The sequence below is a fragment of the Alligator sinensis genome, unplaced genomic scaffold, assembly GCF_000455745.1.
Source record: "Alligator sinensis unplaced genomic scaffold, ASM45574v1 scaffold839_1, whole genome shotgun sequence".
Taxonomy (NCBI): Eukaryota; Metazoa; Chordata; order Crocodylia; family Alligatoridae; genus Alligator; species Alligator sinensis.
In genome coordinates, this window is record NW_005841885.1 from 1789364 (window position 1) to 1806590 (window position 17227).

Sequence of the window (17227 nt, forward strand, 5' to 3'; positions counted from 1 at the left end):
TAGAACCTGTAGCCTGGAGATGGTAAAATGGTTAACCCTGACTCAGAAAAGGCAGAAAGGTTTGTGGGATATGTCTGCCCTGCATTTGGAAAGAAGCAGGGTGTCCTTGTAGTGTGTGAGGTTGATGAAACAACTTTTAGTAACTAAAGAGGAGATCAGATGACATTTGCTAGTGATAGACCTGTTTAAATCCTCACAGGCCTGGGTAACTTGCATGTTAGAATTCTAAAAGAATGGGCTGAGGAGATCTTTAGCCTTCCGATGTCAATTTTTAATAAATCAGGTTGATTCCAAGGGAGTAGGGAGCTTCCAGGAGACTAGAAGGGGACTTATGTTGGGCTCATATTCAGAAAGGGCAGTTGAGATGACCTAGGTAACTTTAGGCTGGTGGTCTGTTATCTGTCTTGGACAAATGAAGGCAGAAGCTAATTTGGGATTTAACTGATACAAAATTAAAGGCTGAGATTATAATTAATGTTAGCCACCATGGTTTGATGACCACAGGTCTTGTCAGACAAACCCGATTTCACCTCGGATGAGATTACATGATAGGTTGCTAAAAACGACTGTGCCAGTACAATATACTTTGCCTTTTACAGGGCATTTAACTCAATGCCTCTCAACAAGGTGGCCAGCAATGAGCATTAAGTAGGAAAGCCTATATTAAATGGATGGCTACCAGAAAGATCTCACACCACAGTTATCAGTGTGGAATTGCCATCCCGTAGGGTTTTTCTGGAGGGGTTTTGCAAAGATGGGTGCAAGGCCTGATTCTGTTCAGCATTTGATCTGGAAGTAAATGTAAGTGTTACCATCTGGTGATAATATGTGCAGATGGCACAAAGATGGTTTAGAGTGGTCAGTACCAGTGAAGGAGGGGGCAGTTGTAAAAAGTGATCGGGGCTGTTTAGGAAACGGGGCCCTTTCAAATGAAATGTGTATTAATGTAACCAGACATCTAAGAATGCAGGCCAGGCCTACAGAATGGGGATTTGCACCCTGGCAAGCTAAGGCTTGAGAGAGGATTTGGGGTCTGGTGGAACATGAGCTCTTAAGTGTGACATATGGGCCTGGGGTGGAGGGGGAAGACTAATGCAAGTCTTGGCTGTATGAGCAGTTTGTACTGTTGGCTACAAATGTCCAACTCAGGATCCTTAAAATTCTGGTTTATTAGGCGGATTGAAACACTGTAATGAGTTAAATCATAAACCTTGGGGCTGGTCCTTCCACCCACCCACCCCCACACCCACACTAGCAAGCTACAAGAGTCAGGTATACCTATCCCACAGGCGCTGGAGTCTGTCGTTGAGGCTTCTTTCATCGTAGTGTTATCTTCCAGAAGGGGGTCGCCGGCTGGTCCTTCTGGCTGGACAGGTCGGGTGCTGGTCAAGTTGGAGATCAAGAGGGTGCCACTGAGGGTCACTTTTCACTGCTTTTTATCTGTTCTTGGCGGACTTTGGTGACTCCCCAGTGTTCAGGTTTGCCCAATCCAGGGGTCGTTGACCCTTGTGGGACTTCCCCCCCTCGGTGGCTACTGGATGGCATCTGTCAGCCCCAGGGGTCGTCCGCATGTACGTGCAGGTTTGGGAGTCCATTGATGAATTTTGAATAGGGCTCTGGGAGCGGTCGATCTGGAGATATTCAGCCCAAAAGTTGATCCCCGGCGTTGATTAACTCAGGGCTTCTAGCCCTTGATCAGTGACGTTTAGAGATTTCCCGGTTGTTATGTTGTCTTCTATTGAATTCTTCTGTTGGTTGATCTGCAGTTTCCTTAGGTGTTAATTGCTGCCTGCTACTGTGTTACACATTCAATCACTGATTCACTCGCTCTTTCAGGGGCCAGCCTGATACAGGGAAGGGCAGTTTGATTCCTGCCCTTGTTAACATTGTTACAATGTATAACTTACTTATGAAACTAAACACATTTAGTTGAAAGTTGAAAGGTGAGGTGTATAAAATATAAGCTATAAAAGTAATGCCATGGCACACAAATAGATAAAAATACCAAAATACAAGGGGAGATACAAAATGCACACGTACAAATTTCAAAACACAATTCCTTATCTTAAAGTGAAAGAAAGAGGAAGGAAGAAAAGGTAGAAGAGGAAAAACATATCCAAGGAGGGGAGAGCAACTGCAGGCAAGAGGAAAAGGGGCTGTCTGCTACAGTATTGAGGACTAGGGAGGTGACTTCATTTTTGTGTGTGACTGGATGAAGCTGATGTCTTGAACACTGCACTGTCCTGGTGCTCCCAGTCTAGAACAGGCTGTTGGAAAAACCAGAGACCTTGCAGAAAAGAACAATCTTGACTGATTCAAGGGCTGAAGAGACTAAAAGAGCTCAATCTGTTTAGCTTATCAGAAAGAAGATGGAGAGGTGAGTTGATTACAGCGTATAAGTGCCTTTGTGAGGAGCAAATGCTGGGTGCTGAAGGGCTCTTTAACTCTTCAGAGAAAGGTGTAACAGGAACTGGTGTTTGGAAGCTGAAGCCATAGACATCCAAGAGAGCAATAAGGCACTGAGTTTTTGCTTTGAGAGTGGCTGACAGTGGGACAAACTCTCAGGGAAAGTGGTAGGTTCTCCTTTTCTTGATGTCTTCAAGCTTAGATGCATTCTTGCAAGATATTCTTTAATCAACCCAAAGCCATTGGGCTCAATCGAAGGAAAGCCAGGTGGGATGTAGTGGTCTGTAGTGGAATGTGGAGGTCAGACTTGAGGGGTTAGTGGTTCTTTCTGCTCTTACACTCTAAATTTCACCTCCCGCCCTGTCCTGTGCATTTCCCCAAGGGGGCAGGGGTGCTTGTTTCTGGGTTGATGGCAGGTTTTCTGCTAGATTTGAGGAAGGGAAGTGGGACCGTTTTTAGCCTTTCCTCTGGACTGGGGCTGTTCATGATTCAAGAGCTCCTTTCATTAGCTGATTCACCTGGTGACGATTCTTCCTCTTGACCCCAGCTGGTGCTGCAGGCCTGGAATGTCCCAGACCTCTCGGCTGGGGTGAACTGCTCCTTTGAAGACTTCACTGAGTCCGAGAGCCGCATCGAAGATGGGAGGATCTACTGCAGCTCTCCCTCTGCAAAGGACGTCATCCCCATTACCAGGGGCCGGGGTGAGTTTGGGTAACCATGCATAGCCCCTGACATCAGTGTCCCCAGAGGCTGGGAGAGAATCCCTTTACAATTACATATACACACATATGTTCTTTTGTATTTATCTTGCACAAATATATGCTCTTGTCTGCTCCCAACTATCATGCATATGTAATCCTGGGACCCAGGTGATTTTGGCAGTGTAGTAGTCCTCTCAGGGCCAGGGCAAAGAGGCTCCATAATCCAAAGCTAGACAGGAAAAACCATAGAGAAAGGTGTGTGGGGCTGAGCCCTGCTTGGGCCTGAGGAGGATGAGCTGGAGGAGCTAGCATGTCTTCTTCATGTCCCTTTGGGAGAGGCTGGCCTAGCTGAAGGGCACTGCTGGCTGCACCTCCCCCAGTGGAGGACCTGAATGGCTTATAAAGGACCCAGGGCTCTGCATGGACCCCAAAGCAGGAGCTTGGGGTGCAACATGGGTAAACATGAAACACAATTCTTCTGCAGAAGGATGTGCCTTTAGGGATCAGTCTCTGGAGTGTGGGAAAGCAGTCTTGGAAGGAAGGAGGATTGAACTCCAGATAGGAAAGGCAGAGTACAATGGTCCCGTATCTGGGAAGGAGTAGATGTTTGACTGTGATCTATCCTATCTTCTCCCACTCTTTAAGCTCGACTGCATACTGAGTGCCTGTGGCTGTATCCTATTGAGGGCTTTTGTGGTGGCCCAGCTCCCTAGCATGGGAGCATCCTTCGATGAGGCTTGTGATTTCATAGTGAACTCCTTAGGACACTGCCTGAGGCTGTAACAGGGGGATTTCAGTCCTCTCCTTTGCCATAAACCCTTGCCCAGGCCTGTGCTCCTCCACTCCTACTCGCCACTACCTCACAAAGTAGAGGCATAGTGCTGAGTGACCTCACCTGGCCTCTGAACTCTGCCAGCTGGTTGGAAGGCTGCATGGTGAAGTGCTCCCCTTCTGCTTGGCTCAGGAGTTGGGCCATTGTCCTAGCTAATTGGGGTTAATTGGGATCTCTGCTCTGCTTCACCACAGGCTTCACTTGCTCAGTGCTGAGCTGTGCACTGGGTTTCCTCAGTCCCTTTCTGGTGTGTGACCTCCCCTGCCAGCACACCTTTCTGAATGGCACGTACACCTGGTTCTCTTTCAGGCGATAAGCGAGTGGTAAAGCTCTACCTGAAATCCAAGGAGACTGGAAAGAAGTTTGCCTCTGTGGATTTTGTCTTCTACAACTGCAGTGTCCACCAGTCGTAAGTCACTTGGGCGTGTTCTGGGAAAGGGGCCAGTTGGGACAGACATGGTGGGGGGCACAGACTAAGACAGGTGGAGGCCAAGGGTGTCAGCCGTTTTTCTACATCTTACTGGGATTTGGTGGAGGGGGACTGGGGAGCCAAGTCATCTTGTTCTCCTCTCAAACTTGTGTATGGTGAAAAGGGGTCAGGCCCCTGAGAATGTGGAGGAAGTTTCTAAACACCTGTGCTTTATAATTCATCCCAGCCCAAAAGGCCTGATCCAGCTCTAACATGAGGGAGGTGGACTTCTTTCCAATGGCTTAATCAGTAGAACTGTTTGCTAAGCTCCAATCAGCTGCGCCCTTGCAAATGCCCTGCCAGCTGTTGTGTTGTGCAGATGTGCATAGCAGAGTGTTAGTGAAGGCATCTCCTGGCTTGCGGAGCCTTGAGGGCTGGGTTGAAGGGCCACAAAAGCTTAGAAACCCCCACGTCTCCTTACTGGATGCCAAATACTTTGATCTGGAAGTGAGAGCAAGGCAACCAACCTGAAGCCAATGCTGTGGCTTTGCCAGAGTCGCTGCTTCCAGCAGAATCTCATTTGCACAATTGACTTCTTTTTGCAAAGCCTTGGAAGGAACAGGCTGTTTGTTGGAGTGCAGATGCTGTAGCGATCACTTGGACTTCACGTGCTGGACCTCTTGTTATTCATGGAAACTGTTAACATACAGGGTGAAGGACTTGGCTGGGGAAAAGCCGTAAAGTCCTACATTTTCTTACCAAGGTACTTGCCTCCCAGGGCTGCTGGATGGCAGGCTGGAAAGTCACAGCAAGGCTTAGTGGAACATTTTGCACATTATGCAGCATTTGCCCAAGAGTTTTCTAAGTAGAAGGAACTGTGCCTTTGCTTTCTCTCCCAGCTGTGCTGAAACCTACTTTAAACATTGGCCTTTGGGATGTCTGAGCTGTGCTTGTACTAAAACAAGGCATGGGAAATGTGAATTATCAGGATATCCAATTATGAGTTAGGCAGTCTGGCAGTTGGGGCAGGATGTTAACCTTAGGGAAGAGATTGGCGTGGATGTGAGCCTACAATTCAGAGGTAGTGACTGTGAGTGGTTCTCTTGGCTTGCCTGATACTCTCTGGTGATGGTAATGTTCAGGCTGGTCCGTGGAACAGAGCGATAGATAATTCCAGGAGAGGGGCTGTATAGTGATCTGGGTTGGACTGTTTTCTGCCAACGGCTCTAGTCCTTCAGAGGGCTGACCCAGAGCTCTGCTACAAACAACTTCAAAGCTGATTCTTCAAACAGGCTGCACTTTCCACTTTGATCAAGGAAACAGCAGTTGAGAAGCAGTGTCTTGGGGTGCCTCCAGGACACCTGCAGTGAATGTTCATGCATCAGCATCTGGGGCTGCTGGCAAAGAGAAGAGCCTGTGGGGACCTGGCTGTACCTGTCTGCCCAGGACATGTCCACGTGCAAAAGGAAATGTTAAGAGGCCCTGGGGCATAGTGTCTGGACAGCAGAATGGAGCAGTCAGGACTGTGATAAGGGCTGCGGACAGTGATATACAGCAGGGAATACACCTTCTAGACCACTCATGCTGGGGAGGTGAGGTTGGTCTCACAGCTGGGAATTCACTACCACCTGCTGCTTGTCAAGGAAACAGGAGAGAGAGGCAGGGGGGAGCATAAAACATGCCTCTCTCTCACACCTTGACTCACAAGTAGAGCTGTGTCTCCCATCTCCCTTCATGTCGTGTGGTTTCAATAACATTAGATCAGCTTTGGCTCAGGCAAGTTGCTTGTCATTAGTCTGCAAATCCAAAAGCAGATGTGTTTTGTTTTTTTAAATAAAAGAAACAAGACTTTTGACTATTAATGGTACCAGATATGGCCAGATCAGGGCCTCATCATCCTGCCAGCATGGAGGGGAGAGATGATGAGGGAAGTGACATTTTATTTTACGGGCTTGAGATAAACATCAAAAAACCCCCAAACCCACAAAAAAGCACTGACTGATTTATAACCACGTTGGTGTTTAATTTTGGATGCATTATTTAAAAAGGCTAATTACGGAGGCATTAATATTTATGGGCTCCGGTTGGAGCTGATAGAAGTGTCTCTGTTCAAGGCTGTTGAGCATTATTATTATTTTCTTTACGTCAAGGATTTTAGAGTTTGGAGGCAATTTTAATTGTGTGACCTGCAGTCAAGTCATAGCCAAAGAACATGACAATATCCAGGATGATGCAATACTTTTAAATACCATTTGCAGGTGGGAGTCTTTAATGGATCTCCTCAGAGTTAATAGCCTCTCAGATCCAGGTTTCATATTTTGCAGAGGAAAAATCTATAAGTCGGCCTGATAAATTCTGTATTAGGAACAATGCACTTTTCTACAAGGCTAATGTTTTTCCTGTGGAGTTTTCTGATCACCACGCATTCTGCGTTTCTTTCACGTTTGGGCAGCTTTTGCTTGGGCCGGGAGCCGAGGGCCTGAGTGTTAAATCATTTGTCTCCTTGAGGATGAAATGTTTTAGAAGAGATTTTCAAACCATTACAGAGAGACAGAAAAATGGCGAGCTGCTTCTCTGCTGGTGCAAATTGGAGCAGCAGCAGGGAAGCCAATGGGGCTCTGTAGACTGATGCTAGCAGATCTACCCCGACATGTTTGTATCTGGAAAGGTGCCTGTGATATTCACAGGCAAAACCCATGAGAGGATTTCGGTCCAATCCTGCCATGGTCTTGGCACCCTTGGTGCTCAGCGCCTTGCAAGAATGGGGCTCACTATGCTTATTTTAGAGGCCCCTGGGAACTTGGTCTGGGGGCTGAGGTGGCTTGGGCAGGCTTGTTTTTCCCCAAGGGAGCTCAGAAACACTCAGAAAGGGTCTGTTTGGCCCATCTCCTTAGGAGAGAAACTGGAGGGGCATAAGCAGGGTACAGCTCCCACTTCTTTCTGATCTGTCCTTGCAAGGCTTTGTAGGGTGATCCAACCCCATGCTGCCCAGGCTCATACCCTGCGTTGGATTAACAGCAGCTAGATCCCTGACGAATGTCACTGGCACCTTCCTCCTTCCCTGGGCTGAAGAGAGCATTGCTCGGGGGGGCTGTTAGAGTCCTCTGCCAGCCATACCGCTAATCACCAGCAGAAACAATTTTAAGTAGTCGCCTTTACTCCCCCCCAGTGCCAGGCCTTGCCCCTCCTCAGCTTGGGATGGGGCAGCCAGGCCAGTGACTTTCATTTTCTCTTTCTAGGCGGTTTTGCTTTCTGTTTCTCCAGCTGAGCGCTGCCGCAGCCTTGAGTTTTTGATAGCCCAGGGGAATGTCGAAATCAACAGCAGCAATAACAACAACAAAGCTGTTTATATTGAAACCTTTATAAAAGCAAGAATATGTTTCTGCTCCTGTTAGGGTTTTGTAAATTGCCTCGCCTCTCCCCAGCATCTCCCTTTCCGACATTTGGAGTCTAAATTGCTTGACGCCAGCAAAGACCATTGAGCGTGGCTAGTGTTGTGGAGTGCACAGCTTGAAGCACTGTAGATGGAGCTGATTTGCAGAGGATGAGCAAACATCAGGCCCCTTTAAGGTGTTTTAAGCTGGATCCCAAGGTACCCAGTAACTCTTGGAGTAAGTGTCTTTAAAGAGGATCTGAGACCTTCAGCCCAATTCTGGGTTGTACAGCCCCTTTACTGTGGCAGCATCTAGGTAGGCAGTCCATACTTGGCATAGAGTAGGTAGAATACCCTGGATCATCTTCCCCCTATGCCCTGTTATCGAGGGCAGTGTTTTCCAACCTTTTCCAGCCCAAGACACACTTACATTAATAAAATTTTTCTGCGGCACACCTGTTAAGGCATTCCCCATCCCCATATTTATGAGCTCATTGTAGCTCATTGCCCTGGCAAAATTCTGTGACATACCTGCTCGTTTCTGATGGCACACCATTGTGCCGTGGCACAGTGGTTGGGAAACAGTGATCTAGGGACACACAAGGGAGAGCTTGGGGTGGGAAAAGGGGCATCAGATCCCACGGACTTGTGGGGTTACCCAGATATTCTCTGCAGAAAGTTACTATAAGGGAAAGCAGCCATTAGAGTAGTCATAATGAGGCCTTGGTGTGGGGATTTGGAAGGGCAAGTGTACCTGGAAGCCACCTTATGGCCACTTGCCTGCATCGATCTCAAGTTGGGCTTCCCCAGAAATGCAGCCCTGAATCGGGGCTTGTTTCCAGTGACTGCTTTACTCTGTAGAAGCACAAACAGGGAGGCAGACCTTGTCCTGAGCCTTGAAGAGCTATCAAGGTTTGTTCAGGATGAAAACAAATCATTTGGTGTTAACAACAAAGGGATTGTGCCTAGTACCTGATTTCTATAGTAACCACTTGAAAGGGAAGGGTATTGGCAAGGAGACAGGCGGGGAGTGCTCGCTGATAGCACCTTTCTGGAAATGATGGGTCTCCTTGCTTCAATTAGCCAGGAGGAATTTGGGGAGCCTTGGAGTTCTCCTGGTAAATCAGGGCTGGGCTGAGGAAGGGGTTATGATTCTTGTTTCGAGATGCCCCAGTGAGTTAATGCGTTTAGACCTTGTCAATATTTTCCGTGCTGCTTTGAGATGGGGCATCGGGACTGGTGTCTTGGAATGTCGCTCTCTTCTGGCTCTGCTTTTCCAAGAGAGGAATCGCCGTGACACGAGGCACCAGAGTCCTGTAGCACCTCTCAATACGGATTATCCCGTTCTTGCCAGAGTGGTGTTGACTGTTGACAAGGTTGCCACACTGCTTATTTTTCAAGGCCAGCCCCGCGCACTGTCTAGGAGACTCGTGGAGAAGAATGCCGCTTGTATTCTTTTTGGGAAAGCTGCCTCCCAGCTTTCCCAGATAAACGGGGCTGCGGTTTGTTAAACCTCGATTAGCACAAAGTGTTTGACGGAGTCCTTTGTGAGGACCTGGTCCATGTAATGGGGGTGTGCACAGTTCTATGTGCCTTGACTAGGAAGGGCTGAACTTCCCTCTGCATTCCTAGGGGAGATATTTGGTTAAGGGCTAGTTGCTTTGTGCAGAGCCTGCAGGCCATGCTCAGGCTGCTCGGAGACCATTGTTCAGAGCATTTGCAATAGCTGTCCTGCTAAGGGGCGTGCAGTGTAGCACAGCCCCTCATTCATATCCTCTGGTGCTATACAGACTTCTGCATCAGAAAGGGGATTAGCTAGCTCTGGGACAGCATTTTCCCTTCCCTTTCCCTGGATCACATGGAGGTCTCTTTTGGGGCAGTGAGATGAGTGTATGGTGAAGCGATGGGCTAGAGGGGGGTACACCTCACTTCCCTGCCAGCTTTGGGGAGCAAAGGGGGACCAAATAGGCAGCACTCTCTATGCTATCTGTATAGGAAGGTAGGCGGGAGGAGTCCCTGGAGCAGTCATCAGCTGTGAGAGCCCTGTCAGCTTACCTGTGTTTGAGCCATGCTGCATGGAGAACGGGCTCCCACAAGCTCAGACAGAGGCATGAACCTGCAGAAGGCCAGCCCTGGTATGTCCCTGACTATGGGACTCATCCACTGGGCTTAGTGAGCTGGTCATGCAGGCTGGTCTTTTCAGTCAGGGCTGCAAACTCTGCCCCACAAGGGGATGGCTGGATAGAAATCTCCATGGGGAACTCTTTGTGCTTTCCCTCCCGATGAGCCCCTCCCCTCGGGGGCTTTCCCACAGCAGGCCTTGATCAGACACGCATTCTTTAAAGTTCACTTCAGGAGCTTTGATAATCCACTTAATCACCCCATGTCCAAAATCTGCGTATGCAGATGATGTGATGCCTCTGTGCACATTAAGCTGCCTCTTAAAGGTGTTCTCCAGGAAATTGAGTTCCTCCTTAGACATAAAGGTATAACACAAGGTTCCATTATTGCTTTCAGTAGGGGCTGCAGTCTCTGACTAGGAAGATGAGTGAGAAATAGGTCTTGAAAGAGAGTCGGGGATTCCAGAGGGGTGGGGAGAGAGATGGAGCAATGCAGGGGCTCATCTCAGATGACTAGGTTTGGAGAGGGGGAAATACTGGACCTGAGAGCTGAAGGTTGTGGGGGGGCAGGCGCATAGAGATGCAGGGTCTGGCCCTCACCAAGTGCTTCATGGGACTGTCCAACTATATTTTTTCCCAGCCTTTGTGGTGTGGGTTTCATTTGGAGCTTCCATTATGGTTTCTGCAGTCTTGTTCCTAGGCAGAAAGGGTACGAGGGGAGGGGAAGGGAGAGGTGTTCGTGAGGATGTGGGGCTTGATTCTGCCATTTCTTCATTTCAGTCGGTAAATTATGCAGAACTTTTGACTTTTAATATTGCAGCATGTCAGCACATTCCCAAGTTCCCATATGGCCTGTGCAGAGAGAACCCATCACAAAGCAGCAGCTCTGCCAGATTTGGAAACCACAGCCATCCCATTGACAGAAGGCAGCAGGTGGGACAGCAGTAGACCACCCGGCCTGATCCAGGAGGGTGAAAGAGACGTGGGGATCCTGGCAGATGGGACTGGGAGGGGGACTCTGAACTTGAACAGTTGCCATGGGCTGCTCGATGTCCATCCTCTCTGAGTTTCACACAAGGATGTAGTACTGTTCACATGCCAATGCAGGAAACACGGAAGCCCAGAATGCTGCCTCCATGTGGTGACAGCGATGGCAGCTGAATGCTGCCCTGTGGGTGAGGGTTGAAACTCTCCCTCACCTCCCATTAAAGCCGTTGTTGCTAAGAGCATCATCTCCTTGCCTTATGAGCTCCCCAGCCTGCCCTGGTGGTGGCCACCCTCCAGTAAAACCCCTCCCAGGATAGCGACTGCCTCTGGGATCACTTTGGTGCACAAAGAGGGGAGGTGTACAAAAGCAGCTGTGTTGGCCGCTTCTGCATGATGTAGGGGAGACGGTAGAGCCTGAGTGTCAGGCCAGGGGGATGTAGTTTATTTTTAAAGCCTTGTGAGGGCATTGCAGAACAATGGGGAAATGGCTGTAGTGGCTGTAACACTACTGCAGCTGAAGCCAGACGTTTCTCTAACTCTAGGGAGGCGAGTGCTGCCGCCTTTGAATAGAGCAGCCCTATCTCACAGGTCAGGCTTTCGTTATAAGTCTCCATTAGGCAAATGGGATTTTAATGCATTGCTTCAGGGGGTGAGAGCTGTGTGGCACTGCAAAGAAGGCAGGGGCTGGGCTCACTGCTAGCATGTGAATCACTTTCCTGAGAATCTCTATCTCCACATAATTTTGATTCTCTGGAAGCAGGAAGGGTGTGTTGGTGCCTGCTAGAGCCAGGGGGAGTGCAAGTGCTGCACACTCTTAGAGCTCTCCTAGTACCCCTCAGTCCATACTTTGCTAATCTAAATCTGGGGCTCCCCACTCTGTCTTGCTGGTACCCCTCAGTCCGGATCTGTAGCATGCCCTGCCACTGAGATACACCTCATTCCCCCTTAAATGCTGAGTCCTTGTCCCAGTGGTTTTGCAACAGACAGACTTTGCAACTTGTACTCTCCTGGATCAGTTCTGGTGTTGCATTTGCTTAGGTGAGCTATCCTATGGTCTCCAGTGGGACTGGCCAGAGGATGTACTACTCGGCGTGAGTAAGGCCTTAAGGCCAACCAAGAAGAGCATAGGAGATAGTGAGACACACCAGGCTGTAGGGAGGGCTGGGGTATGGACAGTAGGGCAGTGTGGTTTCTTGAGGCAATAGCATGCATGTTTGGAGGTGTCTAGGTCTCCCTCAGACAGTGATGTTTCAGGGCAAATTGTGGTGGGCAGGTAGGTGGCAGGGTGGAGAGGTGGGCATAAGGAGATGTCCATGCAAGACCTTGGGTGAGGTGGAATAAAAGAACATGGGCGCTGGCCTGTACACCCAGCGTTTCTAGTGCCAGGGGCTAGCAGAGAACTGCTCGCACTCCTCTGGGGTGAGTGGCATCAACCCACTCCTGACTCCCCCTTGCCTCTTGCTGCTCTCCCACCTCCCCCAGCCTGTTCTGCAAATGTAATGGAAGTGGAGCTCAAATCACTTGCATTGCAATTCCTCCCCTCCCCTCCCCTCCCCTCCCCCAGCTGCCACTCCAAACGCAGGCTCTAATAGAATCTAATATTCACTAAGGACATATCTCTCTTACTGAGATAAGGTCTTAAAAGTAGCTTGGAGGATCTGAGGAAGTCAGAGGGAGGTGCTGCATGTATGCAGATGCTGTTTCCATCAGCATGAATCGCATATGTCATTTTCCCTTCCAGTTGAACCTCTCTTGTTCTGCATATGCCCTTAGTAGAAGTCGCCCTCTCCTTTCCTCCTCCTTCCTTTGTGGAAATGCATGGCTCCAGGCTAAGATCCCCCATGGTGCGGGTCTGTCCTGCCACTTGCTGTGATGGTGCCTGGCCTGCTTGTGTCAAGCACCCAGATAATGCTCCCTGCCTCCTGCTTTCTGGTTTGTTCTCTAAAGGCAGCTTTTGGGGAGCAAAGATAGCCACCTTCTTCCTCCATTTTCCTTTCCTCTCTCCTCTTCTCTCTCTGTCTCTCTCCTCCTTGTTTCCCTGCTCAGGCTTATCTCCCTCCACCCCGTGGGTGCCTGTTTTGTTCTCTGCCTTCCCCTCTCTGCACAGAGTGCTGAAGAGCTCTCAGCTCTTTTAAGCCAGAGATAAGAGAAGCGAGTGGACTTGTTTCCCAGACCATGCGAATACCAATATAATAGCGAGGCGCGCACCATGCCTGAGGATAAGAGTGAGTGAAGGTGAATGAGGAATGAGGTCTGATCCGCAGCACATTGAAGTTGATGAGAAGTTCTTAGGGTATGGACATGAGAACAATTTATTGCAGAATAAGCGGGCTGGACTTTATCACGTGTCAGCTGCTCTGCGGTAGCTGCCCGTATCCCTGCTTTTACTCCATGTGAAAGAGGGCTAAGCTACCATGGTTAAGCTTCCACTGACTATGGGGTAAGAGCATGTACTCGGTTATCATGGAGCAGCTGATGTGCGATAAAGCCCGTGTTCCCTGGGGTGAATTGTTCCTGTGTCCCTAAGCTTTCCTTCAGTTTGGATCAGGCAGGAGGGATAAGAACAACAGTGCTGTGGTAATTTGAGCTGCCTAGTTCTTAACTTCAGGAGATGTTTTCCTGAAACCACTATCCACTGGTTCTGGGACTCAGCTCCATGGAGCTGGTGTAGTCCCAGTTGGGATCTCAGGAGTGACACTTCCTGAGCCCACTCCATTTGACTCTCCTGTGGTTTCCAGAGACGTTCTTGACCCACTGGTCTCAAAATCAAGCACTTCTTTGCTTCTTCACGTCTCCTTCCCACACATTGCTGTTTTGGGCATCCCATGTCTCTGATGTACACTTAACTCTGAGCAAGTTCATGGCTGACCTCCTCTCCAGCGGGGAGCAAGATAAAGACACCAGGGTTGGGTTGGCACAGGGACCTAGATGGGATGGCAGTGGGGGCTGCAGGCTGCAAAAGTACATTTTATCCCGGTACACCTGAGCCAATGCAGCTCCAAGGCAGCTTTCTCTATCTGAGGTTTTTTGCTTTAGAGCCGCTGTTGTCTGCAGTCCTGAACACTTTCTCTGGGTAGGAGCCCTGGAGTCATGATGGGTCTCAGTCTATTGTAGCCCCACGGTAATGGACAATATGTACCGTTCCTAGTACAGCAATCCATGACCAGGGCTTTCTCTGGTAGTTGTGGCCTTGGATGAACCCCATGTGGGTTTTCTTTGCCTAATGTGAAATCACTATTGAGTTTCTCTCCAGTCACACGGTTCTGGAAAAGAGGAAACAGGCAATGCTGCAGCTCAACTCCCTGTGGACACCTCAGCAGCAGAGCCAGTCCAGGGTGCCTCATCTGCATCCGAACCTGTGCTTTGGCATCAAATTGTTTCCATCGCGGCTTGGCTGCTGGTGGAAACTGGCCTTTTGGGAGAGGATGTTCCTGCTGCAGGGTCCGATATACAAGGGAGGATGTGAGTGTGACTTCCTCTAATTATCTGAAATGGTGAAAGCCTTTTAGGCAGTAAGTGCTGAGGGAAGAATGCCTGGCCGTGGGAAGGAGAGAGACGGCACAGATGGCATCATGCTGCCGAGCAACCTGCTACTGCATCAGGAACCGGCAGGAGTGACAAATGGACACACTAGGGATGAAACCCCGGACACGAAGTAGAGCCCGACCTTGGCAGGATGTGCCAAGACCAGAGAGCTTCAGCTTGCTCTTCTGCTTTGGCAGCCAGGGTAGTCTGACTGGACCAGTCTGCAGAAACACTTGGAGAAGCCTCTCATGCTTCAAAATCTCAGCTTTGACTTTTCATACTGAGTTGGTCTGGGGCTGGTCATTAAGATGAAAAGCCTTTGGAGCATGACACAGGCATGTGCCAGGGCACTAGTGTCTGTTTGTGCCCACAGCAGCTTGCAAGGATTGAGGGGGCTGGTGCAAAAGTGTCAGAATCATGGCACTCTCAGAGCTGTTCTGTGTTTCAGTGCTGAACAAAGCATGCAGGAAAAGGGGAGTGGCGGGGGAAGGTGGTGCGGCCTCATAGCAGTGCTGGGCTTGACCAACAGCCTTAAACCCTAATATGGTTTGTACAATTCAGGCTTCACTTTGGTGTCACCAGTGGGAAGAGCTCAGGCTGCTGTTGCAGGATGGAAGAGTAGAGCCATTTAGATGTCTCCCTACTCTGAGTTGCAGGGTCTTAGCAACTCAGCTTCAGTTCAAAGCCCGCTCTGCTTGGCAGCATTCACTAGCTAAGGTGAGCATGTCTAAACCTTTGAGGACAACACATTAGAATCTCTAAAAGTAGGTTTATCTCCTGGCAGGTGACAGCAAAGGTAAGAAATCAGCTAGAGCCTAGTGTGGTTAAATGGTAAAGTACATGAGTTCAGTTGGGCCAAACTTACAGCCTTGGGACTGCTGCAGAGTTAGCCCACTTAGGCTAGTAGGAGATATTTAGGTGCAATATAACATCATGCTAAGCTGGACTTCCTACAGGGTACCAAGCAGGAGCTGATGCTACTCAGCATCTCTTTAGGATCAAGCCCTTGGTGTGGGACCCATCACACTCAATACAGGGGAACACTAGAATAGGCTGGGGGTATTGGTCCACAGATGCAAAGAGCTACAAATCAAAAACTGGTTAGGTTGGAAGGTAACATGGGGAAGGGCTGGATTGAAGGTTGCCTGTTGGATCTCCCAGGGGGAGGAGGCCTCTTTGGTCCCATCTGGGACTGCCCTCTACTGCATGTTCTCCTCAGCTTTATTGAGTCTTGGTTCAAGTGCCCCAGTTGTTGGGGACTGGAGAGTCTGCTCCATATCCTGAAAGATCAGTAGGAATTATTTCCTGCTGTTCAGGCTGTATTTGCTTTAGCTCAGTTTCATTCTAGTCTCCTTAAATTATGCTGATCTCTGTGACCCAAAACAATCTGCCCCGCCGTGCATGTTCACCCCATCAGACACTGCTACCCAGGCACTTATCTGAGCTGTCCTTTCCATGGTTGCTGTTTTTCTATTTGCTGGTTTTTGGCCAGTGTCCACCACTTTGGTAGCTGAATTATTTGCTTCCCAGTCCTGGCTTGAGCCCTCAGCGGAGGGATGGAGAATAGACACAATCCTTTTGCTTTGTTGTTTATTTGGTGGAGTTTTTTTCCCCCTCTCTGCACCTCCCTCCATCAAAGCTACTGGAGATAGGAGACCACGGCTGTGCTTTTAAGTTGAATATCTGCAGTTGAAATAAAATTGCATATATTTGCATAAGGAGCATCTCAATTAACATATTTGTGGGTAAAGCTAAAAGGGCTGTTCATTTGGAAGTGAAAATGTGAGCGAAACATGGAAATGACTTCCAGCCCCTTTGCAAGCAGCTTAATTAAATATTTCCTTAGTGCGTACGCATGGATTTCAACAGCTCTCGCTGTATACGTAATGGCGTGTGAAGCTCCAGGGCAAGGAGTTTTGTCCCTGCAAAGCCCCAAGTGAAGGGTTGATACTGAGGCTTATCTGTACCTTGATTGTCTGTCCTGGCATCCGTATCACACTTGGCCTCCTTGCGCTATCCTAGCACCTCTGAAGTGACAACTCTCCAGGAGGGAAAGGAGTTCAGCACGATAGATCCCTGCATTTGAGACTGCTTCTTTCTCAGGAGCTCTTCTTTCTATTTCTTCTCATCGCAGACTGAGCTCTCCCTAACGCTGCCCTCCCTGAGAAGATCCCACAGGGTGTGTAGGCTGTCGTGTCTGGCTTGCTGGAAGCGTGACTCACTCAGCACTGGGGTTCGAGGGCAGCCTTTCCACTTATGCCAGTGGAAGGATGTTCCTTTATGCCAAGGCTGGAATTAGGCCCGGTATTTCTAAGGAGGTTGCCATGCTTTGGGGGTAATTCTGCTCTCTTTGAAGTCGACGGGGACAGGATTGAGCTTTTATTGGGATAGTCACTCCTGCAGCTAAGATCTTTTGTCTTTTTTTTTCCCTTGTGTTTTTAATCCAGACAGCTATGTCCCCCACTTCATTTATGCCCCAGTGCCTGTGCTTGTTTTCCAGCTGCCAGGACAGGTTTGGTTTTGTGACAGTCTTTCGTCTTGTGAACCTGGCTTGTGACTGAGCTGAGGGCCTTGTAGACAGCCTCATGGACATGTATGAAGAGTCAGTTTTGTGGCATCACTACTGAACTCCTTCCTCCCACAAAGTGGCTGGACCCTGATTGTATCCCTCATGCAGAGGAGATGGGCCCCTAGATTCGTAGATGTTAGGGTCGGAAAGGACCTCAATAGATCATCGAGTCCGACCCCCTGCATAGGCAGAGTTGCTCCTAGTTAATGGAGCAACTGAGGTCCATGGTGCTGTGACCTGGAAAAGAAGGGTAGTTTCAGGGACATTTTGGTCGTGTACAGACCCCACTCATTTATTTAGATTCC

At 49.1% G+C, this 17227-nt stretch overlaps 1 protein-coding gene across 1 annotated transcript in view; it reads left to right on the forward strand.

The window, feature by feature from the left end:
* Positions 1–17227, forward strand: part of PLXNA1 (plexin A1) — a 232602-nt gene that overhangs the window by 114756 nt on the left and 100619 nt on the right. Inside the window, 2 exon segments of the mRNA XM_006017778.3 lie at positions 2954–3107; positions 4249–4348. Of these exon segments, the coding sequence (XP_006017840.1) occupies positions 2954–3107; positions 4249–4348 (254 nt within the window).